Below are 27,267 nucleotides of genomic sequence, written 5' to 3'. Positions count from 1 at the left end.
TTCACTGAAAACTATGGAACATTGAAATTGAAGACTTGCGCTCTCTGCAGTCATGTGGTCCCCACTGGTCCCCATCTGGGAGCCTGTGGTAAACGTGGAAAGACCCAGTATAAAGAAAGCCGGGTAAGACTGCGGGTTTCTTCTGTAATGTAGAGACGCCCTTAGACGCTGAAGGTGACATGGCATTGGAAATGCCCTTTCTCAGCAGCCTTAATGGGGCTTTCTATATTTTTCAATGAAACACTGCCATCTAGTGGCAGAATTATCACAGTACGCCAGCTTTACACACTGTGGAAATGGCAGGGTTTTCAAAAAAAATATTCCACGTATCTCCAATCTTTTTTTAAGGTGAGATAACTGGGAAAAACCACTGAAGACGTCCTGGAGGTTGACGACATCATGTAAAGGACCTGCAAACATGGAGATGCCCCTGGCTGGGCTGCTCAAGCAGATGACCAGGCAGGTATTAGTGGGGGGAATATGGTGAGCTGTGAAGCCCTGAGGCTGGATCAGACAAAGGCCTCTCTGGTCCAACATCCTGTTTCCCGCCCGTGGCCAAGTCCCCATGAGACCTCCACGAACACCAAAGGCCTCTCCTGACATTGTTGTCCAGCAGCTGGTACTGAGAAGCCGCTACTGCCGCTGACACTGGGGGTGATCTCTAGCTGCCAGGACTAGTAGCCACGGAGAGTCTTCTCCTCCATGAACTTGTCTAATCCCCTTTTAAAGTGGTCCATGCTGGTGGCCATGCTGTGGAAGCAAATACCATTAGTTAACTATGTGAAGAAGTTTTTCCTGTGGCTTTTCCTGAATCTCAGTTTTGTTGGATGACCCCATTGAGTTCTAGTATTAAGAGAGAGGGGAAAAGACCTCTCTCTATCCACTTCCTCCAAACCACATTTAATTGTATACATCTCTGTTGTGTTAATAACATGGATTGGGCTTTCACTTCAGAGAGCACACTGTCCCAGGAGTCCAGCCTCTTTTCAGAGACCCTCCAGAATGGTCCAGCCTCTTTTCTCTCTTGATAAATATGCACCTCTCAACCACCCCTCCCTCCCTTTACTGTGATTGCATGTTGCTTCTGAGTGAAATATTCTCCCCATGAAGAAGGGAGCTTTCTCCCAGAAGGGTCAGGAACAGCTTGCTGGCTGCAGCAGTTCCAGCCCTGAGGAGGTTAAGTTAGCTGGCCAGTTGATTTGGTAACAAGGGATGCCCAGGAGGTTCATGGGTTCCCTTATAAAGAGCTTTGGCTGAGTGACAGACACACAAATCCATGCACACGCTCCCTCTCTCTCACTCTCTCTTGCACACACAGGCAGACCTTGCTGCTGCCTGATTCATCCTCTGTTGAGCTGCATCCAAAGGATATTTCCTCTTTATTACAGCCCCCCCACACACACACATTCCCTGTCTGACTGCTGAACTGGAGTCCTGCGACAGAGGAGAATAATCTGCTTGCTGCTGGCAGCCCATCCTGCTCCCCTCGAAGGGCAGAGGGAGGGCACGATGGACCCAGCAGGACCTGGACACCCAGAAGGGAGAGGATCCCCCAGAGATGGCAGCAGCAAACTGACCAACGGTGGAAGGCAGCCAAAGTCAGAGGGATGGGAAGATGCCAAGGCGTTTTATGACAACCTCTCCCCCAAAAAGAAACCCAAATCAGTAAGCAAGATTTCCCCTGTTTGTCCTTTTCTCTTGGGGTGGGAGAAGGGGGTTGGTGGGGTAGCTTGGTTGCATGCCAGTGTATTTGCATATATGAAGAAGGTGACATTCTGCATGGATGGAAAGCGAAAAACCATCCTCATCGCAGAAAGGCCAAGTTAAAGAACCTGTTACATCTCCCTGCTTAGCTGCCTCTACAAAAGTGTCAGAGGTGGACAGCCACCTGTCGCCACTGGCTCAAAGGTGGATCACAGATTTTGCATGCAGACAGACACAGGGTCAGCCTGCAGCACCTCCAGTGCAAGGCACTCGGCCCTCAGAAGCCGCATGGGAAAGATGCCCGAGACAGTGGAGAACAGTGGCTGGGCAGAACAGGCTGTTCTAGGCCCGGATCAAAGACATATTTTAGATGGAGGGCATCATCCAGATACCTGGCATTCAGCAGAGATTTTTTTTTCTCCTGGAAGGTGCTGTTCCTGCTTGTAAGAAGGAAGCCCACTGAGGATGCAAGATAAAATAAGGGAAGGGAGTGAGGATATTTTGCTACAAAAATGGAATACATGCGTTCCTTCTGGGAGCCAAGGTCAAAATCCTTCTAGCTGAGATGCTCCTTCCTTCTACGAAGGCCCCTTTGTTAGCTCTGCCCAGCAGTTGCGTATATACCTAGCCTGTAAATAACACGGCCTCCCAGTTCTAACGCAGACAGGCTCCCTGCCCAGAGACAGCAATCGGGCACTTATCTGCTCAAGCCACCTCCCTCTTAACATGGCACGTAGATGTGTAGTTGCTGCCGCCATCAGTCCGCTTGTAGTCGAAAGTAATGGGAAAGCTGATGTGTTGATGGCCAGCAACATCTGCCTGCTCCAGCAGCGCATTTAGCGATGGAGGCTCCAGGTGACATTTCTGGGTGCCCACCTGAGGCCGGCCCTTCTGCAAGACCGACTGAGATGGCTGCACCAAGTAACAGCTCTTGAACTCCATTAGAGAGCGGCTTCTTGTGAATCGCATAGCATACGTAGGTGAATTTCTACTGCCGGGGGGGCAGCATTTGGATTCCCCACCTCAAGGAACAGAATGCTTTCGCGTGCCTTGGACTTCGGTATTTCATGTGAACGTTACAGCAGGAGAGAACCCCTCCCATGGGTCCACACTCATACAGATGAAGCTGCAGTATGATCTACCAAGATCATCTGTGCAACCCCCACTGAAATGACCAGGAGTTGTGCAGGAACATGCAGTGTCTGTGAGCAATCACTCCCCATTTTTGCAGAGTGATCGCTCACCCCTATCCATCACCAGAGTTCACTATCTCACTGTACAGCTACTGCGCTCTCCGCTCAAAACAGGCCCTGGAGCAGCTGGAGTGGACTCCAAACGTTGGCTCCACATGTGCCCACAACTTCCAACCCCCCTATTGGGTACTAGCTGCAGGATTGGTGCTTCCACATAAAGGGGTCCTAGTGCTACCAATCAGAAGGTCTCGTGCAGCAATTTCCTGAATGGATTTTCTGCTGTAAGGAAAAAGATGGGAGAAGCAGTGGGAAAACACAGGAGGACTATGAGTGGAAGACGTTGTCATCTGGACTCCTCCCATCACACTCAGTGAATGATGCAGGGTGATGGCACAATAAAGGCCTCATCTGGACATGCCCCAGGCCTTTGTCCTGGAACATCTTTGGAATGCTGGGCTCAGCCCTGAATGTGAATTAACTGAACACTCAAGAAGGAAGCAGCCTCGAGAACATGTCGAGTGCATTTCCTCCCTCGCTGAATAATCGCAGGTTTAGGGCTGTGAAATGCCTTCAGAGTCTGAGGCCAGGTAGCCAAGCCCCAATGCCAACAGTCACTGTTGAGACTTCCTGTTCATGCCTGGCTTGCTGTCCTTTGCTGGTTTGCAAACATGCATAATCCTCCATGATTTAATGCCATGCTTTGCAAACTGACCAGCAACCCAGGACGTCTTCAGACTTCCAAGTAATCCCTGGCAGGTGGGGTCCATAGGCTGGACTGGCGATTTCAGAAAAGTTACCATACATCAAAGCAGGCCCCAGGCCTCATTATGAAACATCTCAAGAGAAATGTGTAGTCATGCAGGGCTCTGAAGAGCTTCTGTGAGGAGCTCCCAGAAATAACACTCTTCCTGAGAGACGGAGCAGCTGTGGATGTGCACTTCTTGTATTCTGTTTGTGCGTGCAATCTCCTCCGCAGGACCAAGCGGCGGCATGTCTAGGGTGGAAACTGGCTGTGCGCTCCACTGACTGGCTGTGAGCTTTTGGTGCCACAAATCCCACTCACCCCCTCTTGGGCAGCAGTAACTCCATCCTTTAACAAGTGAGAGCTAGTTTTAAAATGCCAAACAACTTGCAAGTGGTGACCTAAAGACGCGAACAAATGGACAGCCCACCTGCAGGATGGGATGCTCAATCAGCATTCGGTTCACTAATGAGGACCTAAACGTGTCTGAAAAGATGTGGTTTCCCTCCAGGGGGGCGAGCCTCGCTTTCTCTCTCCTTGTGCTGAATAGACAGCGGCAGGGCTTTTTTACACAAGGCCTTGAACCAGCCTAGAGCCCGTCTTGAACCTGCTCCTGCTTCTTCCAAGGTGCGAGCGGGTTCTCTTCACACCTGTTTTTCCCTCTTCCTGTATCTTCCCATATCCCACAACATAACATGTGGTTTTAATGTTTTATATATTTTATATTGTTTTATTGTGTGCTATTTGGTTTTAATTTTTGTGAGCTGCCCAGAGAGCTTCGGCTATTCGGCGGTATAGAAATTAAATAAATAAATAAATAACATTACACTAATAACGTTACACTAGTGGGTTGAGCCTGGCAGGTCCATCAGATATCAGCATGGAGAACCCTTCCCTCCCTGTGGACCTGTCTAGCGGCCATGGTACAGTAGCCTGTACACATTGTTTTTAGTTTGCTGCTCTTGTGCAAGTTCAGAAATTGGACCTTCCTTCCTTCCTCTGCTCAAAAGTCCCCCCACACACACACACACATGCGCACACACACACAAAGCAGGAACTGCCCAGGCCACCTCAGTGCCCCACTTTATAATACCGATATCCATTGCTTGGACATGTGCTGCTCCTTTCTCTTCCTGCTGCAGCTCTGGCTTCACTTGTGAGCAGAGTGCAGCCGCCCCTTGCCTCCCCCTCCCTCGCCAACAACCACCCCCTGCCACAATCTGCCTCACAAAGCAAAGTGGCCCTTCGAACTGGCTGCTAAGCCTTCCTGGGGCAAACCCTTCACCCTGCCCCATGCAGCAACAAAGAGCAAGGACTGGAATGCAAGTCAATGAGTGAGTCTTTCCACAGCTGATACAGAATGGCAAGGTGAAGAAGAAACACAGAGCATGGCCATGTACACTCCCACTGCCTTGTCAGTGCTGACAACACAACCACTCCCACCAATACATAGCGGGAAATTGCAGAATGTCACAACTAAACTGGTGGAGGGCGCCAATTTTGTTTCATGACTGGAAAAAATGCTGCATTTTGCATGCTTAAAAAAAACACGGGAAATGTGGTCAGAACGCATGGGAGAAACACTGGAAGATGACATCACCGCTTCACCAAAAAAGGCTAAAATCCTGCATCCTTACCAGGGCTTTTGCTTCTGGATTCTTTGCAGGATTAAGATTGGCTCCTTTACACAGGCTGACACGTACTATTTTTATTCCTCAGCAAGTTCGATATGTTTCATTTTACAAACCGTTAGATGGTGCTGCTGTTATAGCCGTTACACAGCAAGTATAGTGCTTCATAGCACTACCTAGAGAAAAACCAGGCTTTCTCTGAGCTTTACAAAGGTGGGATAAAGGTCATAAACCACGGGAGGGGCCCTGGAAATTGACGATGTTGTGTAAAGGACCCGCAAACTTCTGTGAGTAACCGATCTTGTTTGCACAATATCAGCCCCATGTGGAGAAGCCCCAAGTCTAAAGCAGCAGGAACCTTCTGCAGGTGGGGAATCGTGGGCACACAATATAAAAGCCTTGTCTAGGAAAGGGCCCAGGGTCCCTTCAAACGAGGCTTTTATTGCGCCATCCCCCTGCCTCATCCATGGAATTTTATGAGGGGTCCAGACTGCAGCATCTATCACTCGTGACTCTCCTGTGTCCCCCCACTGCTTCCATTGCTTTTCTTACCACAGCGACTCTGTTAAGGCAGAGGTGGGCAGCATGTGGCCTTCCATGCGTTCTGGCCTGCACCGCCCCTCAGTATCAGCTATGTTGGCCAGGGCTGATGCCCACCCTGTGCTAAGGACATAAAGACGGAATAGCTGCACAGTCCCTTCTGTGCGGAAGTGTCCAGAGCCTCCTGTCTGGAAGGAAGCAGCCGAACCAGCCCCCGCTTCCAGCTCGGCTGTGTCAGCTGTTTGATTAGCTTGGCAGGTTCTCTGCATATTTTTCTGTTATTCAAACAGTGTGTTTATGTTTATGTGGTTAAGTGGCCCCTTAAAAAAAAATCAAGCTGCAAAACTGTTCCGGGGGAAGGAGTGGGATGGATCAAGATGTCAAAGCCACTAGCTAATCAGTGCCTTGCACAGCCGGTTGCTGGCTGCAGCCCTCAGAACCAGCTTTCCCTCAGCTTGGCCCTGGAACGGAGGAGGCTTGCAAGAAGTGGTGAGTGCACGTCCCGCGTGTAGCAAGCCTAATCTTTAGGCACGCATGTGTGCACCCTCATTATGTCAAAAAGGTGGAGGTGGTGATGGGGAGTCAAACTCACTTTCCATAGAAAAGGCTGTGCATGTTTTCCATTTGAGCCCCTTCAAACAAGAGTTTGACCCGTGGAGATAGGGAGACAGGCAGCAGGCTGTTTAGGGCATTGATGCAACTTCTGGTCCAGGGGTGGGAGAGAAGCAGAATGCTAAAGAGGAAAGATGGGGGAGAGAGCTATGCCCATAACCCCTGGAGTCAATGGGCATCTCTACACCAGCCTAACATCCTGCATTTAAAACGGGCCTTTCTGCTTCCGTTTTAAATGCAGGATCACCACTGACTCCCTTTGCACGCGCTCCCCCCCCACCTTCCCCCCATATCTGAGTCTTCCATTATCTGTCATGGATCTTGCGCCTCTTCTTGCCGCTTTAACTCTTTGCATGGAGGAAACTGAAGCGGAACACAGCGGGCTGATTTGATAGCTCATTATCTGCGATCTATTTAAAAACGGAGCAAAGGGCATTTAGTGCAGGAGGGTCATGGCGGCATGTGAAGAGCCCGCAAACTTCCGTGAAGGAGCCATCTCAATCGCAGGATAAAAGTGTGATGAAGGCCAAAGCCTCATGCTCATCTCCAAATGGTGGGAACCGTCATCTGCTGATTTTGGCAGATAAACCTGCTATAAAACGCAAAGGAACCATTCAGGCTGGATTTTCTGTCTGGTCAGTTGGCTCCCCCAAAGTGAAAAAGGCCCTGGTTGCACCCAGGACTCCAGATCCTTTACTCTTAAACCTTCCAAGCTGTTTAAGGATTGTATCCCCAGCAACATAAAGGCAACAGAATTGGAACTAGAATGTTATGGGACAAATCTGGTAGAAGAGCTGGAATTTTACACACACACACACACACACACACACACACACCCAGACTGCCTTTCAGTTAAAAGTGAGAGGCAGGAGGCTGCTTGTGAGTCTCCTGCTTCATGGTTTGGCCTTTGGGCCCTCCACGGGAGGACATCGCCTATCTGTCTCTGCAGATGTTTCCCAGTCATCCAGGGCTCCTTCCTTAAGAACAAGGCTTCTCTCCCCTCCCCATATCAGGCTCCCAGCGCAAATGTTAGCAACCTATGCCAATTGGCTACCCTTTGGCTCAAGAGTTGGCTGCATTTCAGCATTGCCAAGGTCACACCCCTTGCAAGGGGAGAACTGGCTATGGGAGAAAGATGCCACATCTGGCTGAGGCCCAATGCAGCCTGTTTCAGCTGTCCGAACCATGCTAGGCCTCTTCCCCACTAGGGTGGACCTATAGCCCTGCCTTTGTAACAGCAGCATGACCTGCACCCATCAGCAGATGGACATATTCTCTCTCCGTGGGGTAAAAAACTTCACCTACTGACTCCTGCAGAACTAGCTGCTATTAAAGGCACAGGAGCAGTCAGACTGGGTTTTGGGTCAGTTGGCAACTCTGTTCCCCCCAGGGGAACTCTATTCTCCCCATTGTGGAGCAGCGGAGACTTGACCCCTGCCAGGCGCCTTCCTTGCATTTTCAGCTTTCTTTTTAAAACGTGCCCTAAAACTGTAGAAGTTCTTTTAGTGAAGGAGATGTAAGGGGAAACATGAAGGCAGTGTTCCAGACCGCTGCTCCCACCCTCTGCTCTTCTGGCCAACGAGTGCAGAGATTCCAAGGCGACAGGCAAGCGCATGGCACTTCCACTTCGTCGAGCGCAAGCAACATCAACTTCCAGTTGCTTTCCCCATGTACCATCCGTGTGGTTCCTGGCTGGGGCCCTCTTCCTTTGCTGCTCCCAGGTGAACACCTGTGCTCTGGCTGTCATCTGGCTCTGATAAAGCTGCCTGTTTTGACTGATGCTTCCCAGGATTCACTGACGAGGGGTTCTCCATTTGGACAACTCCACTGCTTTTTGCAGACCAGTCATGCGGTTCAGTCACCCACCCAGCTGGGCCCCTGTGCGCCATGCCCACCTGGCCACTTTCCGGTGTGAAATAGCGGGTTGCTCTTGCAATGGGTGTCAGTAACAGGCTCCTTTCCCTTTGCCTGCCCAGTTGTTCTAGTCTCAGTGGCATGCAAAGCTCTGAGGAGAGAGGACCCAGAGGAGGCCACCAATTCGCCCTCCTCACTGCTCCCATAATATTTCTGCTAAACTTAATCCCTCACCCACCCCAATCGAGCAAGTAAGGAAGAGATTTTCCAGCAGGAATGGAGCTGACCTATTTTATTCCCCCATATCAAAACCGCCGGGTTCTGCCTGCATTCATCCAACCAGCCCCTGCCCTCTCCTCCCTGCCAGCCAGGGGCTGCCTTCTAGATCCAGATGTCTCATTGGTGTTCTCCTAACCTTGCACAACCTTGGCTGTTGCCAGGAGGATAAACAGGGCTTGTTCAGAAGTACACTGTCGCCTGGATCCTTGCAACCACGGAAGGTCGCTGAAGGTTGCATGAGCACTGGGTCACAGCACAGGTCCTGAGAAGGTTTCTCTGCCTTCACGGGGGAGGCCGGCCACAGAGAGAATGATGTGGGAAGGAACATTGCTTTGTTGCATTAATGCAGGAACAAGACTTGAGTTTCAGCATGATATTGTTATTATTTAACTAGCAAAATGCCCATAATTTCAATGGACGATGTGTGTGTACAGAAGGAGAGCCTGTACATTGCAGGGGCCTCTGATGGTGGACACTTCAAATGGTCCCAGTTAGCTGAGGACAGCCCATATTTTCTGGTCCCCGACCCTGTTTTGTCTCCCCCCACCCATTTTAAATAAAATGTTGTCGATGTGGGCCGCCAAAGTCGCCGTCCTTCAGGGCTCAGCCTCCTCCCCCAGAGGCTCCAGGATGCAAATCTCTGCGAGAAGTGGATGCGTCTTGTCAGCAGCGCACAGGCATGGGCATGAATTCTATGCCTGCTGCACCAGGCTGTGCACAGCCTCCCATTGCACATCCTGCTGCCGCCGAGGTACATTTTGAACCATTGAGTGTGTGTGTGTGTGTGTGTGTGTGTGTTTCTTTCTAGTGTAGCTTAAAGCAGAAGAAAAATGCCCTCTTTGGATTTAAATTAGTGGAGGACTAGTGGTGGCAGAGCACACCATTTCAGCAGGCGAAGTAGAGTTTTCAGCTATATGCATGGAGCGGGGGGGCTCAGGCAGTGATGCTCGTTATACAACTGGGGTGTTGCAGGTGTGAGATGTTGGAGGGTGTGTGATGGGTGGAAGCAATGGATCTCTGGGCATTCTGGGCAGAGGCGCATGACAACCCCCACCCCAGAGGGCTCCTATTGGGGAAGGCCAGGCCGCTCCCTGCCAGGTTTTCCCCCACTGCAGCCTTGTTCCAAGGGCAGTCTTGTACTCCCCGCCGCCACCACCACCTCCCCAGGGAAGAAAAGGTCATTAGCCATCATCTGGCTGGGCTCCTGTGCCTTTAAGCAGCCACAGGATGGGTATTAATCTGGTAGGAGAATCTTTTCATGGCCTTGGAGGATAAAATGATAGGAGAGAGGGAAAGCTTCATGCACTAAATTTCTGCAGGTCAGGAAGTCTTAAAGACACAGGTGCCTTGCCAGGATAAAGTTGGCAATTGGACCACGCTCTTAAATTCAGGACATTACTCTGGGTGCACCTCCATCCCCCATGGCGTGCTGTCTCTGGCTCCGGCAGAGGAAGGGGCTTTAGAGGTCAACACCAGCACCTCAAAGACAACTGTTGTTGCTGTTGTTGTTGTTGACATTTCTATACCACCCCATAGCCGAAGCTCTCTGGGTGGTTTACAAAGGTTATAAAACATTAAAAATACCATATGCAACATTTAAAACATTAAAAAAAACACAGAGACAGTATACACAGAGACAACATATATCTACAAACAACTTTGAGCAATTACCTGAGCAATAAAACAAATCAGGGATCAATTAAAACTCAGCAAATGCTGCCAAATGCCTGGGAAAAGAGAATGGTCTTGACCTGGCGTTGAAGAGATAACAAAGCTGGTGCCAGGAGCCTCGCTGGGGAGATCATTCCATAATTGTGTGTAGGGGGGGGGCACCATGGAGAAGGCCTTCTCCCTAGTTGCTGTCTTTTGAGCCTCCCTCAGAGTAGGCACCCGGAGGAGGGCCTGAGATGCTGAGCGTAGTGCACGGGTGCATTTGAGCCAGGAGAGGCGCTGCGTCGGGTATTGCGGTCCTGAGCTGTGCAAGGCTTTATAGGTTAAAACCAGCACCTTTAATCAGGCTCAGAAACATACAGGCAGCCAATACCAATGGGCCAGAGTCAGTCTTGTATGTTCAGACCTTCTGGTCCCCATGATCAATCTGGCTGCCACATTTTGCACGAGCTTCAGATTCTGAACCGTCTTCAAAGGCAGCCCCACATAGAGCACATTGCAGCAATCTAACTTGGAGGTTACCAGAGCATAGACAATGAGCCAGTTCACGCATAATGGCGGCAAAATGTGGGTTAATTAGCCACAATTTGCTGGGTTATGTGCTGTGTGTGTTCCACTGTCTCTTTATACCGTACATGCATCCTCAAGTTGGTCTGATTGTAGATTGCTGCATGATGTCTGAACTCGGACACTTTGGGTTGTTTGGAGGTGACACAACCCAAAGTTAACCTATGATTAGTTGTTAGGTTAACTTTGGGTTGTTTAACCCATGAACAACCCAAGGTGTCTGAGCTCAGATGTCACACAGCAACCTGCGATCAGGCCGATTGGAGGATGCATATTTAGAGAGATGATTGCACCATGTGACCCCACAAATCATGGGTTAATTAACCCACAATTTGCCGCTGTTATGTGTGAACAGGGTCAACAGGAGCACTGGAGTGGGGCGTGCCCAGCAACACACACACCACACACACAGGCGTTTAAGTGATTTTTCATCACTGCTTGTTAACTGACTCATTTGCCAGCCAGAGGCAACTAAGCTAATTAATTTCTTTTAAAAATTATATCCCCTTTCAGCTACAAAAGCCCCCAAGGCAGCTTACAACACAACTAAAACAGATCTATACAATAAAAGGAAAAAATAACAATAAGAAAAAAATGAGAGCTAAACAACAGAGCAACACTAAAACCATCCATAATAGCAAGGAAAAACATTTAAACAATCTGAACACCTGGTGAAATAAGAATGTAATACTGACCATTTGCCTAAAGACTAAAAGAGAGGGAGGAAGGGCATTCCACAACTTTGGCACCACTACTGAGAAGGCCCTGTGCTGTGTCCCCACCCCCAGCCCAAAACATTTTGCTGCCTGAAGTGAAGAACAAGATGCTGCCTCCTCCCATTCCATGTGCAAAGCTGACTGGATGGCAGTTGAATCTTCCTTCAATACTGGTGATGGGACAGCATCCTCACCACACCTGAAGGCAGCAGACTGGCTTAGGGGGCACAGGGCAGGCTCTGTGGCACACAGCTCTCTCCTCCAATGCCTTGCTACCACCCCTCAGCATTTGTTGCCTGAGGAACTGCCTCACTTTGCCTAATGGTAGGGCCGGCCCTGTATATCCCAAACAATTGTGCCTCTGAAGGCAAAGGGACACGAAGGAAAGCCTCAAATGATGACCATAAAACAAAATTGTAAACTTAATTACCCTGTGCCTTCTTAAGAGCTATTAAAATAATATTTTAGCTAATTAGTAACTCATAGCACCCATGTTGTAAGTAACAGGAATGACTTTTTGTAGCAGGGGAGTCCCCAAACTGGTTAATAACAGACCATCATGAATGACATAATGTTTCGTACTGTGTGTTTTTGAAATCATGGGAAATTATGTTGGATCTCTTTGTAACTTCTAATCCAATTTGGCAGCTGGCATCTTGGAAGGTGTGTTTGCTTATTTTTCGTAGAGTGTTGTTGAGGGACTCTGGTTTGATCTTGTAGCTCAGGTTCTGCCAAGCTTATTCTTAATTAGCATGATCTCCAGAAGAGTTTGGTTTTTGTTTTAGTACAGGGGTGAGGTCCCACAACCCCAAAAGCCATTACATGGGGCTGGTGGGGAGACTAAAATCAACTGCCATGGCTCAAGAGAACCCCAGTTGCTCTTGATAGTTCTAGGAACAATACTCTGTGTCAGAGGGAGGTTGAAGCAGCCCTGATGTAGTTATTTTCTTTTTTAATGTATGCCACTTTGGCAATCCTTCTGGACCGAAAGGGAGGATGGCAAAATAATCAATCAGTCAATCAATCAATCAATCAATCAATCAAATAAATGGATGGATGGATGGATGGATGGATAATAAAACAAAGAGAATTACAGGTTGGGAGACTAGATTTAGCTGGTGTAGGTCATCATGCAAAGATGAGGAAAGCTTCACCTGCTGAAATAAAGGCCCAAGAATCACATTCTGCTTTCAGATCTGATCTCCCTATGAATGGAATTACCAACGTTGTTTTTCCCTATCAGTGCTCCTGTGCTGTCAACAGCTGGACATGAAGCAGACATGCAGCGGCCTAGACAGAAAATGGTGGGGAAGCTTCACGTGGGGCCCATCTACATGGGAGGTTTTCTCTGATGCTGCTGTGACTTTAAGTCAACAGGGACACATGAAGTCATGGCAAATCCGCAGCCATCCTGGAGTTTACTTGTGGGGAAGCTGCATTTTTGTAGAGTATTTTTATTTCAATGTTTTTCTTTAATTCTGCTTCCCTGCAGTTCAGCTGCTATGTGCCCATCCCGCCGCTTTAAATTCAGTATGATCCAGGCATTCCTAGGGGTGTGTCTTTCACCTGGCCATGCCCTCCATAACCTAGGTAACTAAAGTAACTCACCTGCCTTTCCAGCAGATCAAAACCCTAGAGCACTTTTTTAAACCTTCAGAATCACCCTGCACTCCCATTTCACCAGTGAGAATAATTAGCCTCAGTGATTATGCACTTCTCTGATGTTTGTGTTACTTCTCTTCCCCAATGTTGTATTAAATTGCTTCCCCAATGCTGTGTAAAGTTGCTTCTCTGATGCATAAGAGCTTTATTGGAGTGGCGATCTGGCACGGTCTCAGGATCACGGGAGCCTATCATTGCAAGCAGGGAGAAAGTGCCCAGAGAAGGAGAAAGGGGTGGTGGTGGAAGCTATAACTCCGTGACAGTTTGCTGTAAGGGGGCAAAATTGGGGTGGGTGGGATGTTCTCAGGGGGAGTCTTCAGATGCTGCACTTGAGAATTGGGAATTTTGGCTTCTTCATACAAAAGTGTGCACATTGGGGGAAGTGAGGGGACAATAACTTCGCAACAGTTTGCTGGAATTGGGCAAAATGGGGGAGCTGCTCTTATAGGTAGCCTTCAGATGCTGTACTGGATAATTGGGTTGTTTCTAGAGAATTTTGAATTAGTTACTTCCATTCATAATAATATAGTAGCAGGGGGGAGCCTGGACGTGGGCTGGGAAACAAGCCTCTCTCATTGGTTGAGCAGCCCCTGCCTGGTTGATAATATTCAGTTCTACTCCCCCCCACCCCACCCCACCCCAACCCGAAATATGTTCCTTTCAAGTGCTGTGTGACCCGTGAAAACCGGCTTGTAAAGGTACAGTACACTTAGCTTTTCTTGCTTTCTGTGTCCCTGACTGACCAAAGCCATTTCCATTAAAATCCAGATAATACTCCAATGCGCTTCTCATTCCGTTGTTATGATGATCCAACCTTGGTCAATGTCTCTGTATCTGGAATAAAGCAAAGAAACTTAGAGATGAAGCTTGAGAATTCGTAATGTTGCACCAAATGCATGAGTGTCCAGAACAGGTTTTTCGACTCTGACAGTAACCTGACAGTTGCTCTTGAGAAATAAAGAAAAAGACCATCACTCTCAGTTTCAAGTTCCTCTGTTGTCTTTGGTCTCTTTCCAAGGACAGGGAGAGTGTGCTTATGTTGCTGACTCAGCCCCTGGTTGATTGAATTCTGCCCATCCATGGGAGATGAGGACTGGCCATTTCTCTAGCAGGATGAAGATAGAATCATAGAATCATAGAATAGTAGGGTTGGAAGGGGCCTACAAGGCCATCGAGTCCAACCCCCTGCTCAGTGCAGGAATCCAAGTCAGAGCATCCCTGACAAATGGCTGTCCAGCCTCGTCTTGAAGGCCTCCAGTGTGGGAGAGCCCACCGCCTCCCCAGGTAATTGGTTCCATTGTCGTATTGCTCTTACAGTCAGGAAGTTTTTCCTGATGTTCAGCCGGAATCTGGCTTCCTGTAACTTGAGCCCATTATTCCGTGTCCTGCACTCTGGGATGATCAAGAAGAGATCCTGGCCTTCCTCTCTGTGACAACCTTTCAAGTAGTTGAAGGGGGCTATCCTGTCTCCCCTCAGTCTTCTCTTCTCAAGGCTAAACATGCCCAGTTCTTTCAGTCTCTCTTCATAGGGCTTTGTTTCCAGTCCCCTGATCATCTTTGTTGCCCTCCTCTGAACCCTCTCCAGTTTGTCTGCATCCTTCTTAAAGTGTGGTGCCCAGAACTGGACACAGTACTCCAGATGAGGCCTAACCAGTGCTGAGTAGAGGGGAACTAGTACTTCCCGGGATTTGGAAGCGATGCTTCTATGAATGCAGCCCAAAAGAGCATTGGCCTTTTTTGCAGCCACATCACATTGTTGGCTCATATTCAGCTGGTGATCGACAACAATTCCAAGATCCTTCTCGCTTGTAGTGTGGTTGAGCCACGTATCCCCCATCTTGTAACTGTGCATTTGGTTTCTTTTTCCTCGGTGCAGAACTTGGCATTTATCCCTATTCAATGTCATTCTGTTATTTTCTGCCCAGCGCTCCAGTCTATCCAGATCACTTTGAATTTTGTTTCTGTCTTCCAAAGTATTAGCTATCCCTCCCAATTTTGTGTCATCTGCAAATTTGATCAGCATTCCCTGCACCTCCTCCTCCAAGTCATTCATAAAAATGTTGAAGAGCACTGGGCCCAGGACTGAGCCCTGCGGTACCCCACTTGTTACCTCTCCCCAGTTTGAGAAGGTCCCATTGAGAAGCACTCTTTGATTCCGATTCTGTAGCCAACTGTGGATCCACCGGATCGTTGTTTCATCTAGCCCACTTTGAGCTAGTTTGCTCATCAGGATATCATGGGGCACTTTGTCGAAAGCTTTGCTGAAGTCGAGGTATATGATGTCTACAGCATTCCCACGGTCTACAAGGGAGGTTACTTGATCAAAAAATGAGATCAGATTTGTCTGGCAGGACTTGTTTTTGACAAATCCATGTTGGCTTCGAGTAATCACGGCATTGTTTTCAAGGTGCTTCCAGATGGATTGCTTTATCATCTGCTCCAGAATTTTCCCAGGGATTGATGTCAGACTGACTCGTCTGTAGTTCCCAGGTTCCTCCTTTTTACCCTTTTTGAAGATAGGGACAACGTTAGCCCTCCTCCAGTCATCTGGCACTTCCCCGGTCCTCCATGATTTCTCAAAGAGAATAGACAGTGGTTCTGAGAGTTCTTCTGCCAGTTCCTTTATGATTCTAGAATGCAGTTCATCTGGCCCTGATGAACACATTCAAAGTAATGAGGTGTTCCTTGACCATATGCCTGTTGATCTCAAGCTGCAATCCTGCCCCTTCAGCCTGTACTTCGCCTTTGCCAGGGGGGTCATAGACCCTTTTTTGGGAGAAGACTGAGCCAAAGTAGGAATTGTAAAAGTAGGATACTCTTCGCAAATGATCAAACGGAGGGGAGGATTGGCCGACTGTACAGCTTCCAAATCCCTGCAGAATACATCCTAGAGAGGAACTGGAGAAGGGCCGTAGCTCTGTGGCAGAGGCCCTGCTTGGCATGCAGGGGGCCCTGGGTTCAGTCCCTGGCAGCATCTTCACATGGCGCTGGGAAAGAAAGGTTCCGACCTGAGCTGCTGCTGGTCAGTGTAGCCCATGGATGGGGAACGTGTGGCCCTCCAGATATTGTTGGACTGCAGCGCCCATCACTCCTAACCAGGACAGCCAGTGGTGAGGGATGATGGGAGCTGCAGTCCAACAACGGCGGGAGGGCCACACGTTCCCCATCCCCAGTGTTGACGGGGTATCAATGTATGTTTCATTTGGCCCTGAGCTAAATGCACCAGTGCTCTGGCATGAGGCTGCTTCCTGTCTTCCTGAAGGGGATGTGTTCTGCAGCAAGTTGTATACAGGACAAGCTTAAATTGCAAATAAAAACTGAAAGTTGACAAAGATTTGAAGATTTGCCATCACCCTTCATTGGAATGATAACTGCCCTCTCTCTCTCTCTCTCTCTCTCTCTGCCTGCCACACAGCCAAAGCCACAAAATGCCATCACAATTGCTGTGTCGTCTCGAGCCCTGTTCCGTATGGAAGAGGAGGAGAAGATTTACAGTGAGCAGGGAGTGGAGGCCTATGTGAAGTACCAGCTGGATCACGAGAATGAGCCCTTCCTGCCGGGAGCTGCCTTCCCTTTTGTCAAGGTCCAGTCCTTCTCCGATGTTTTTATTCACCTCCAGAGGATAGCATTAGGTCTGGGTTCAAGATACTGGGATAAAGCAAGTGCTAGCTGTCACTTATCAGTAATTTAGCCCTTCAGGAGGTTTTCTGAATGATCCAGTGAAACGGCCCTTAGTGGATGCTTCCAGACCAGGGCGTGTGTGTTCCCCTCCCAGTTCTACCAACTGGAAGGCATTGGGCAGTTATTCTAGCTTTTTCTCATTAAGAGATTATCTGAGAGAAGAGAACAGAAGAGACAGAAAAAGGGGTGAAAAAATATGGGAAGGTTACAACTGGAAGATGATGATATTTGGACCCCCCGTAAAATTCAGTGAATGAACAGGGTGACGGCACGATTAAAAGCCTCATCTGGAAATACCCTTAGGGCATCTCTACACCTGCAATTTATCGCACATTCATGACTGGCCACTCACGGAAGTTTGCGGGTCCATCACATGACGTCGTAATCCTCCAGTGATTTTCCTGCCATTTCCCCCTGCCTATCCCGTGTTATCCCCAAATGGAAAAAACGTGGCATTTTTTCATCCTGCACAACAGGAGCACCGTGGCCTCTCTGTGTATTTCTCCTGTAGCACGAGGAAACCGCTGTGTGTGCGCGGCTGTGGGCAGTTGTTTTGGTTTGTTGGGAGCACAGTCATGACGACAGTGGCAGAGACGTTGGGATGGGCGTTGGTATACTGACCTGCCGGCTTGCTGCTACTCCGGCTTGCCGTGACTAAATGCAATGCACCAACTTTTGCTCCCAACTTCGGCTGCTCACTGCACAAGCAGAATGGCCGGCACGCCAGCAGTTCGCCAGGGAGCCGGTGCCTGCAGGGCCAGGGCTCGGGCAGTTTGGTGGAGGTCGCTGTCCACCCACACTGCATGCCAACCACAACCAGACCACCAGTAAACTGCAAGGGGAGGGAAAGGGGCAAGAACCAGGGAGGACATTTCGCTAGGCCCTCAGTGCGTGTAATTTCTTGTGTGGAAAAGTAGCCACCCTGTGAAAAGGTAAGGAACGGAATATAATGAGATTGAAACAACTGTGTAAAGGATCCCAATCTAGTCATGCAATTAAGCCAGATGGAGAAAACCCTGGTATTGATGCGGATTTCTCTGCCCGTGTGATGGAGCCCTTAGCTGCAGCTTATCCACTGCAATATTCTTGTGAATCTCAATACAGAAACAAAGCTGCAATGTCCCCTTTACACATAATGTTTCAAGTTGAAAAATTGTGCTCAGGGGGTTTGCCTATTCTGCAGCTCACCTCCCTGCCTTTTTTCCTTTTTTAACCTGACTGCACATGCACTCCATCCAAGCAGAAGATGAGTGAACACATGCCAAATGTAGAGGGAAAAGATACAGGTCCATAAAAATGGCAGGGAAGTTGGAGCAGGGGCAAAGCTAGCCGTGCCCACAGGGCGAAAGCTAGCTGTGCCCATATTTGCCAACATTACTGGGAAAGCACTCCAGCGTTGGAGTTGCACAAGAGGAGAGTGCACAAGCACTGGAGAATTAGAAACAAAGCAAAAAGGAGGGTGGTGCTGGCATGTGCAAGGGATGGGGGCAGAGATGTGTTGCTCGTCCCTCATTGTGCCACAGGAAATAGGCACAAGGCATCCATGACAGTCACACAGGGGTGGCTCTAATCACAAGTCATGCTCTGCTGGATGGAGGTCTCGCACCCCAGCCCCACGCTTGTGCTTTGAATGCTCAGTCAGTGCAGGTATACTGTGACAGAAGCACATTCTCGAAGGAAGACGTGTGGCCTATGTGCAACCAGTGTTTTGCGTCATAGGAAACTGCCTTACACGGAGTCTGTGGTAGCCCCAAATAGTCTGTCAGTAGCTCTGCAGGGTTTCAGGCCAGGCACTTTGCCAGCTCTCCCTAGAAATGCTGGAGGTTGAAGCTGGGGCCTTCTGCACGCAAAGCAGGCATCTGCCGCTGAGCTACAGCCATTTCCCAGCTGTACATTATTGCAGACCACATTGGGCGTTGCCCAGGGCCAGGTCTGAGGGGGCTCCAGGCAAGGTGCCCTCTAGCCCCTTCCCCAGAGGTGGGACCCCGGAAGCGATCCAGGAGGTGGGGGGACGGGTGCCAGGTGGCCGTGGCAGGCAGCAGCAGCGTGGCAGCGGTGGCGGCAGGGCGGACAGGTGGGGGCAGCGCCGAATGCAGGCCGCTGCAGAGCCCCTCCTCGGCTTGATGCTATGAAGAGCAGCGCTGGTGTGGCCCTTGCAGCCGCCCAGGGCCTGTATGGGAAGTTGAGGGCGCGGAGGATAATGAAAGCGGGGCTGCTGTCAGCAATGTTCTCTCCAGAGCTGGGCCAGGATTTCAAAGAAAAAACGAAGAGGGGGGCTGCATGAGCTGCGGTGGGCCCCACCATGCTGAAGGCCGAGGCTGGGCCAGGCATTGTTTCTCTTTGCTTCTTTTTAAAATAAATGAATACAACGAACAAGCAAACATGCGCCTGTTGCGCACACCAAGCAGACTGGGGAAGGGCCCCTGTCCCCTGGCTCCTCCGGGAAGGTGCTTCACTCACACACGGGCTCTGCAGTGCAGCATCCCGCAGGGTCCGCCTCTGGCATCCGCAGCTGAGAGGATCAGCTGGCTGGCAAGTGGGAAGAAGGACTCTCCCAGCTGCGACCTAGGAAGGCTGCTGCTGGGCGGAGGAGGCCACACAGAGGCAGATGGGCCCACGGTAGGACCCCCCTAAGGCAGCTTCACAGGTACAGCCAGGGCTGTGCTTCCGCTTCTCCTGTTCTCCTCTCCTTTGCATGCTTTGGATAGAAAGGAGGTGCCTGAAAAGTGATCTATCTGTCAGTGGGTGCTGAGCAGAGAGCTTGCAGGTCCCCATCTGTTCATTAGTTTATTTGAGGGAGTGTTAAGTTCTGTGCTCTTGGCCAGACCGCTCTGCCCTCTGTGACTCTTTAGGCGCTGGAAGCTGTCAACACACAGCTGCGGGAACTCTACCCGGACAGCGAGGAGCTCTTTGATATCGTCCTCATGACCAACAACCATGCTCAAGTGGGAGTTCGCTTGATCAACAGCATCAACCACCACAGTGAGTGCCTCGACTTCAACTCTTGACTTGAAGCACCCAGACAACTGACGGGTTCTTTGTCATCTACCTATTCGCCAACTGCAACCGTATCTTGGTTTTTATACTGATTTCACACACCGAAGAGCTCCATAGCTCAGTGACGGTGCCAGGAGGGAATACTCTGTTAGAGATCCCATTGACCTCTGCCCCGCGCCCCCTGCACACGCACTGTTAAACCAAGTCTGTTGTGTAGAACATCAGGACACCAGCAGGTTTGTCCCAATCAGGGAGGCCAGCATGCGCACACGGATGGCAAGATGGGTGGGGGATGGAATGGAGAGGTTGACTGAGGTGGGAGAGGGAGCTGCCGGCTGGCCTCCCTAGTGCCCGCCCCCGCATGCACTCCAATCCCCTCCCCAACACGACAGCAGTGTCATGACGCCCTGACATTTTAGCTTTCCCTGTAATGGCTAGAGGAAAAGCCTCCATTTGGCACAACCCTTCCAGTCATGTTCCATCCAGCTTCCCCCTTCTGATACACAAAGCAGAACGCTTTAGGCACCTCCATGCCACTTCTCCCCTTCCCCAGGCAAGCCCTGGCACAGATGGTCCTCTTCCTTGAGCCCTCCAGCTTACCTGACCCGCTGTGCTTTGGCCGGTTCAATTGCTGCTGTCAGTCAAGGTCACCTCAAGCCAAGCAGCATAAAACCTGGCAAACTGCCCTTTTGGGGTTGTCCCTTTCTTGCCCCTCTTCAACCATCTTGGACCAGCACAAGAAACTCCACCGAATGCTTAAGGGGCCCCGAGGTAAGTCTGTGGCTGGTGGATTACTCCGTTAGGTCAGAACTCTGGCCCAGGGTTTTATTTTCTTATGTTATTGTACATACTTGCTGTTTTCATTCACTGTCATGTTTCATCTTCATTTTTAAAGACTATTTAGTTGAGCTATTGGTCTGGGTTTGATTCCTGTTTACATCTTCCAGGGCCAGTCTGCATCCGCCCCCGCCCCCCCCCCCACGCGCCTAGGCCATTTGGGAAGTGAAGATGGGCTACTTGCTTGGCCAGCAGAGACTGTGAGCTTAGCTGGCTGTCTTCCTACTCCCAAGAAAACCCCTGATAGCCGGAGGAAGCTTGCTTGCCTTGGTTTGGGTGAACATGGTGGCAGAGAGGACAGAATCATAGAATCATAGAATAGTAGGGTTGGAAGGGGCCTACAAGGCCATCGAGTCCAACCCCCTGCTCAATGCAGGAATCCAAGTCAGAGCATCCCTGACAGATGGCTGTCCAGCCTCGTCTTGAACGCCTCCAGTGTGGGAGAGCCCACCCCCTCCCTAGGTCATGGGTTCCATTGTCGTATTGCCCTGACAGTCAGGAAGTTTTTCCTGATGTTCAGCCGGAATCTGGCTTCCTGTCACTTGAGCCCATTATTCCGTGTCCTGCACTCTGGGAGGATCGAGAAGAGATCCTGGCCTTCCTCTCTGTGACAACCTTTCAAGTAGTCAAAGGGGGCTATCCTGTCTTCCCTCAGTCTTCTCTTCTCGAGGCTAAACATGCCCATTTCTTTCAGTCTCTCTTCATAGGGCTTTGTTTCCAGTCCCCTGATCATCTTTGTTGCCCTCCTCTGAACCCTCTCCAGTTTGTCTGCATCCTTCTTAAAGTGCGGTGCCCAGAACTGGATACAGTACTCCAGATGAGGCCTAACCAGTGCTGAGTAGAGGGGAACTAGTACTTCCCGGGATTTGGAAGCTATGCTTCTATTGATGCAGCCCAAAATAGCATTGGCCTTTTTTGCAGCCATATCACATTGTTGGCTCATATTCAGCTTGTGATCGACAACAATTCCAAGATCCTTCTCGCTTGTAGTGTTGAGCCACATATCCCCCAGAGAGATGGCACATGCCCAGGGAGCCATTCTGAGGGCTGGTGCTGGAGCGGCTGTCTGTCATCTGTGACAAGCAGTGCCTGGCATTTCACACCGCAGTTAATGGCGGCGTTTAGTGCACTAATGTGGGTGGGTGAGGAAGGACCTGCATTTTCCCAGAGGCAAATACGGCAGTTTGTGTGCTGCCTTTGAGGGAAGGCATCTGGATTCCCTGAGAAACAGCAGAGCACAAATATGGTCTCAAAAGGCAACCATGGGTGCTTCCAAAGCGGGCGTTTATTTTGCAATCAGCCTGCCTCGAACACGGAATTTTAGGGCGAGGGGAGGTTCCAGACATTGTCACCTTCCATTTGTAACCCTCCTGTGTTTTCCCACCACTTCTTCCATCATTTTTCTTATCCCCCTCCCCCAATCTATTAAGGAGGAAAAGACAGGATAGCTGCACATGGCCTTTGGCTTAGTAGCGCTAGGAGCCCTCTGTCTGGAAGCACCCCAAGAAAGCAGTGCAGATGTGGCACCCTGCAAGTGTAGGGATGAGGCTATGTCCTCCCCTGACCAGATGTGCTTTCCAAGGGTTGTTTCTTCCTACACACAATAATGTGTGTTTCTTTTCTTCTCCCTTCCAGATCTGTTCATTGAAAGGTTTTGCATGACAGGTGGGAACAGTCCCATTGGCTACCTGAAAGCCTACCACACCAACCTGTACCTGTCATCTGACTGTGAGAAAGTGAGTGAGGCCATAGAAGAGGGTGAGTGCTGCTGGTGGTTGACCTTGGGTGAAAGTCAAAGATGGCGGGACAACATTTTATTATGTGTTATGTATTTATGTATTGTCTGTCTGTCTGTCTGTCTGTCTGTCTATCTATCTATCATCTATCTATGGGCACATGTGTGATAGAATCTAAACCAATTTAACTGTCATGCCTGGTTTCCCTACGGAATCCTGCATATTGTAGTTTTGCCCATGTAGTCTTGTAGGCCCATTTTGCTCCCAAAGTTTGTACAGGCCAAACATATGCAGGCCAATATGTTTGCTAGCCTTGCGAATAATGGCAGCAATGAAAATGGTGGGCATGGTTGCTACCTGTCATGGCTTGCCATGGTGTGAGAGACTTTGTGGGACTGCTGCCTGGGGGGTAGACTTTAAGTGGGGTTTGTTTATGCAGAATCAAGTTGTCTAAAACAGCCAACCCAAGCTAGGATCACTGTAGACCAATGGAGTTTGAGGATGGTGTTCGGTTGCTCTGGTTTAGCGACAGAAGACTGAAGAGAGCTCTGTCCATCCACAGTCAGTCCAGGAGGTCCCCACTCCTGGCCATTTTAGGAAGACTTTGATCAAATGCTACTAGACCACTTTTCCCCTTTTTTTATCAGGAATTGCTGCAGCTACCATCTTCAGCCCCAACAGGGACGTGCAAGTCTTGGACAACCAGCTGCGTGTAGCCTTTGATGGGGATGCTGTGCTTTTTTCAGATGAGTCTGAGCAGATTGTGAAGGCTCATGGCCTTGACAAGTTCTTTGAGCACGAGAAGACTTATGAGAACAAACCACTGGCTCAGGTATGGTTGAGAAGATCCAGAAATTAAAGATTAGGAAATGTTGTGAAGGGCACTGGTTAGTTGAACTCAGGAGCCTAGCCTTGTGTTAGCATTCTCTCACTCCCTTGTAAATTGAGAAGACAGTTACATTTATTTATTTCAAAAACTTATTGGCTGCTTTCATCTAACAAAAAAACAACAACAACAACAGAACAAAAAGAAAAAGTAATAAAATATACCAAACCAGGAAGCAGAGTAGCATAACCATTCATTTAAGATCAACAGATGTAAAAAGCTAGGGCAAATATAAAGGTTTCACCTGTTGCTGAACAGAGAACAGGGATGGTGCCAGGCAAACCTCCCGGAGGGGATGGTAAAGACAGGGGTGTCGCGACTGAGGTATAACAATAAAATTTCTTATGCCCATTAATGAAAGAATCCTATGGCTCACTGTTGACAACTAGCATTTTCATGGAAGGTAGTAAAAAATGGTATGTATATGCTAATATTTTAAGGGATGCCATGGTGACAGCAGTGAAGCATCTGGCACCAGTTGCATGAGCTACCATGATGTCATGGAAAGCTCACCAATTAATAGATACCTGAGGCATCTACTTGCTATGTGGGTGGCCAGAGGGGGCTGTAGAGAGGTATTGTCCTGCTATATGAGGAGTGGGGAAGGGAGCTCTGGCTGATGGTGCCTGTTTACCTGTCCAGGGGCCACTGAAGGGCTTCTTGGAAGCTCTTGGGAAGCTTCAGAAGAAGTTCTACTCCAAAGGCCTGCGCCTAGAATGCCCCATCCGCACCTACCTCGTCACAGCCCGTAGTGCTGCCAGTTCTGGGGCCCGTGCCCTAAAGACTCTCCGGAGCTGGGGACTAGAAACGGATGAAGCCCTCTTTCTAGCTGGTGCCCCCAAGGGCCCCTTGCTGGAGAAGATCCGCCCACACATCTTCTTCGATGATCAGATGTTCCATGTGGAGGGGGCAAAGGAGATGGGCACCATCGCAGCCCACGTGCCTTATGGGGTGGCCCAGAAATACAGGCGCACAGCACAAGGACAGCATGCTCAGGACAGCAAGTAGCACCAAGACTGGGGCTGGGCTGGACCAGCTTTTGGTACACAACAATCGATGCTTCAGTTGGCGGATGAAAAGTTTAGAGCATCTTCCATGATGACTAGAACCAAAGGTGTTGGAATGGCAGATCTTGCCTGGAGCAGTTGTCTGGGAGACGCTTTCCTTCTGCCTGTATACGTGGCACTTTATGAAAATGTCCTCCTCCCGCAAGCCAGCTTCGTGCTTCTGGGCTGTCACATCCTGCACCTCCTCCTGTGCCAGTATCCATTGGTGGACCTCGGTTTCAATCCCGCTGTCCATTCACAATGCTTCAAGGCTGACCATTACCTGATCTTCTCACTCCTGAATATCCATGATTGGTAGAGTTTTCCTCATGACCTCCTATAAGTGGACTATGTGCACTTCATGCTGCCACAATTGCATTGCGCAGAATTTGCTAATGGTGAAGATCTAAGCATTCTGAAAATCCCTACTTTCAACATTTGCTTTGAAAAAGGGCCATTTCTAGCTGTTATGATTGCAGAGATAAGCTGAAAAAGAGAGCTCTGGCTATTGGGCAGTATAGAAATGTAATAAATACATACATACATTCAGCCATTGTATGATGACATCTCCAGAACCAGAAGTCTCAGAAACCAGCCCTGCTGGGTGCCCAAGACAAGGCAAAGGGGGTCCCACCCTCCATGATGCTGCCTTGTTCATTCTGTGCTGAGAACCCAGAAGGGACCTTTGTGAGAAAATTGTCAGTCTTCACCTTCCACCTGTTCCAGGTCAGTGGGGCCCTTTGTGGGTGCATTACCCACGTGCCCCCCCCAACTGCAAAGTTGGCACTGTTAAAAAGAGAGGTATTGAGAGAGGTCAATTCTTTTATTTATTGTCTTAAAACACTTGTATCCCGCCCTATATCATTAAGATCTCAGAGTGGCGTACAGATACAATCAATTTAAACAGTGTAAAACCATAAATAATTTAAATAGCTAAAATATATTAAATCATTAAGCTAGCTAATACCGATTTAAAATCTAAAACAGTAAAACAGTTAAAACAATGTGTAAACTCAGGGAATCCAATTAGCCCTCAAAGGCTTTGGTAAAAAGCCACATTTTAACTTGACGCTGAAATGAAACCAGTGTCTGTGCCAATCGGGCCTCCCAGGGGAGGGCATTCCACAACTGAGGTGCCAGAGCAGAAAAAGCCCTCTCCCATGTCCCACCGCACTGGTGGGATGCAGAGGAGGGCTCCTCCAACAGATCTCAATCCTCAGGCAGGCATATACAGGGGGAGGCTCTCCCTCAAATATCAAGGTTCCAAGCCGCTTAGGGCTTTAAATGTCATCAATAGCACCCTGAATTCCAACTGGAAACATACTGGCAGCCAGTGAAATTCCTTTAAGGCTGGTGTTATGTGATCTTTACGTGATGTCCCAGTCAACAGTCTAGCTGCTGCATTTTGCACTAGCCGCAACTCCCGAGTCATCTTCAAGGGCAGCCCCACATAACGTGCATTGCAGTAGTCTAATTGGGAAATTACCAGCGCATGCACTACTGTGGCTAGGTTATCCCTGTCCAGGAAAGGTCGCTGGCCCCAAGTACTCTGGGCCACGGAGTTCAACTGGGCTCCAGTGACAGGGATGGATCTAGGAGTACTCCCAAGCTACGCACCTGCTCCTTCAGGGGGAGTGCAACCCCATCCAGGACAGGTCGCTTACTCAATTCCCGGACTTGGGAACCACCAATCCACAGAGCTTCCATCTTGTCAGGATTCAGCTTCAGTTTATTGGCCCTTAATCCAGCCCATTACAGCCTCCAGGCACCTTCACCGCCCCAGCTGACTCCGACAACAAGGTGAAGTAGAGCTGAGCATCATCAGCATACTGGTGACACCCCACCCCCAAATTCATAATGACCTCACCCAATGGCTTCATATAGATGTTGAACAGCATGGAGGATAGAATAGAACCCTGTGTCACCCCACAGCTTAATAGCCATGGGGTAGAACAGGTATCCCCCAATACCACTCTCTGGAATCAGCCCCGCAAGTAGGAGCAGAACCACTGTAGCACAGTGCCCGCAACTCCCATCCTGCAGAGCTGATCCAGTAAGATACTGTGATCAATGGTATCAAACGCTGCTGAGAGATCCAGGAAGATCAACAGGGTGGCACTCCCCCTGTCTTTCAGCCAGAGTAGGTCATTAGTCAGAGCAGCCAAGGCCATTTCAGTGCCGTACCCTGGCCTGAAGCCAGACTGAAATGGGTCCAGATACTCAGTAGCTCAGTGCCCTGTACAACCCCTTCCCATGGCTTTGAGGAAGATATAAAATGAAGGCTGTATCCATGGAAGTGTCAGTCTAGACAGTGTGGGATGTGGACCGAGACGACTTGGGTTCAACGCCCCACTCAGCCATGAATCCCACAGGGGACCATGGACAAATCCTATCCCATCCGCCTACCCTATCCTACCTTGTGGAGTTGTGCAGTGTAGATAACACACCTGCCCCCTGCCACACACACACGTGCATCATTCTGAGCTCCTTAAATGACAAGCAGGCCATCCATGTGATAAATATAAAATCTGGAACCTTTCCATTCCAAGTGTGCCTGGGACCTTTCACCAGTTACCATGGGTTTTTGTCAGCATTGCTTCAGAAGGTTGCCTTGAATTATGTAGTTCCTCCATTTTTAACTGCTGTTGCATTTTCTCCTCAGTGCTCACAGGCTGTGCCGGTGACACTGGGGCAAAAGCCAAGAAACGTTTTCCCCTTGGAACTAACTGCCTCAAGACAATGCCGTCCCCTTTGCCATGACAGAAGCAGGCTGAGGCTGTGGCCTTCCTGCCAAGGGTTTTGCTGCTGTGTATGCTGGCAGTCTTGCTTACGAAGGGGATGATGCGTTAATGGCTGTCTCTCCCTGTGGGTGCTTTATCTGTAATAAACTCTCTGTCTCTCTCTCTCTCTGTT

General features: G+C 49.5%; 1 protein-coding gene across 1 annotated transcript; it reads left to right on the top strand.

Annotated features, from left to right (window-relative positions):
* The first annotated feature begins 1,266 nt into the window (after positions 1-1,266).
* NT5C1A (5'-nucleotidase, cytosolic IA) lies at positions 1,267-27,267 on the top strand. The gene is made up of 6 exons (XM_084816196.1): positions 1,267-1,665; positions 16,587-16,754; positions 19,705-19,834; positions 22,322-22,444; positions 23,070-23,254; positions 23,951-27,267. The coding sequence occupies exons 1-6, from the start codon at positions 1,510-1,512 to the stop codon at positions 24,314-24,316; spliced, it is 1,128 nt and encodes a 375-aa protein (XP_084672322.1). The 5' UTR covers positions 1,267-1,509; the 3' UTR covers positions 24,317-27,267.

Source organism: Heloderma suspectum, chromosome 10 (assembly GCF_057233095.1).
Source record: "Heloderma suspectum isolate Gila_16-S chromosome 10, 16-S_ref, whole genome shotgun sequence".
NCBI lineage: Eukaryota > Metazoa > Chordata > Lepidosauria > Squamata > Helodermatidae > Heloderma > Heloderma suspectum.
Note: the sequence above shows the minus strand (reverse complement) of the source record. Positions and strands in the feature narration are given on the sequence as shown.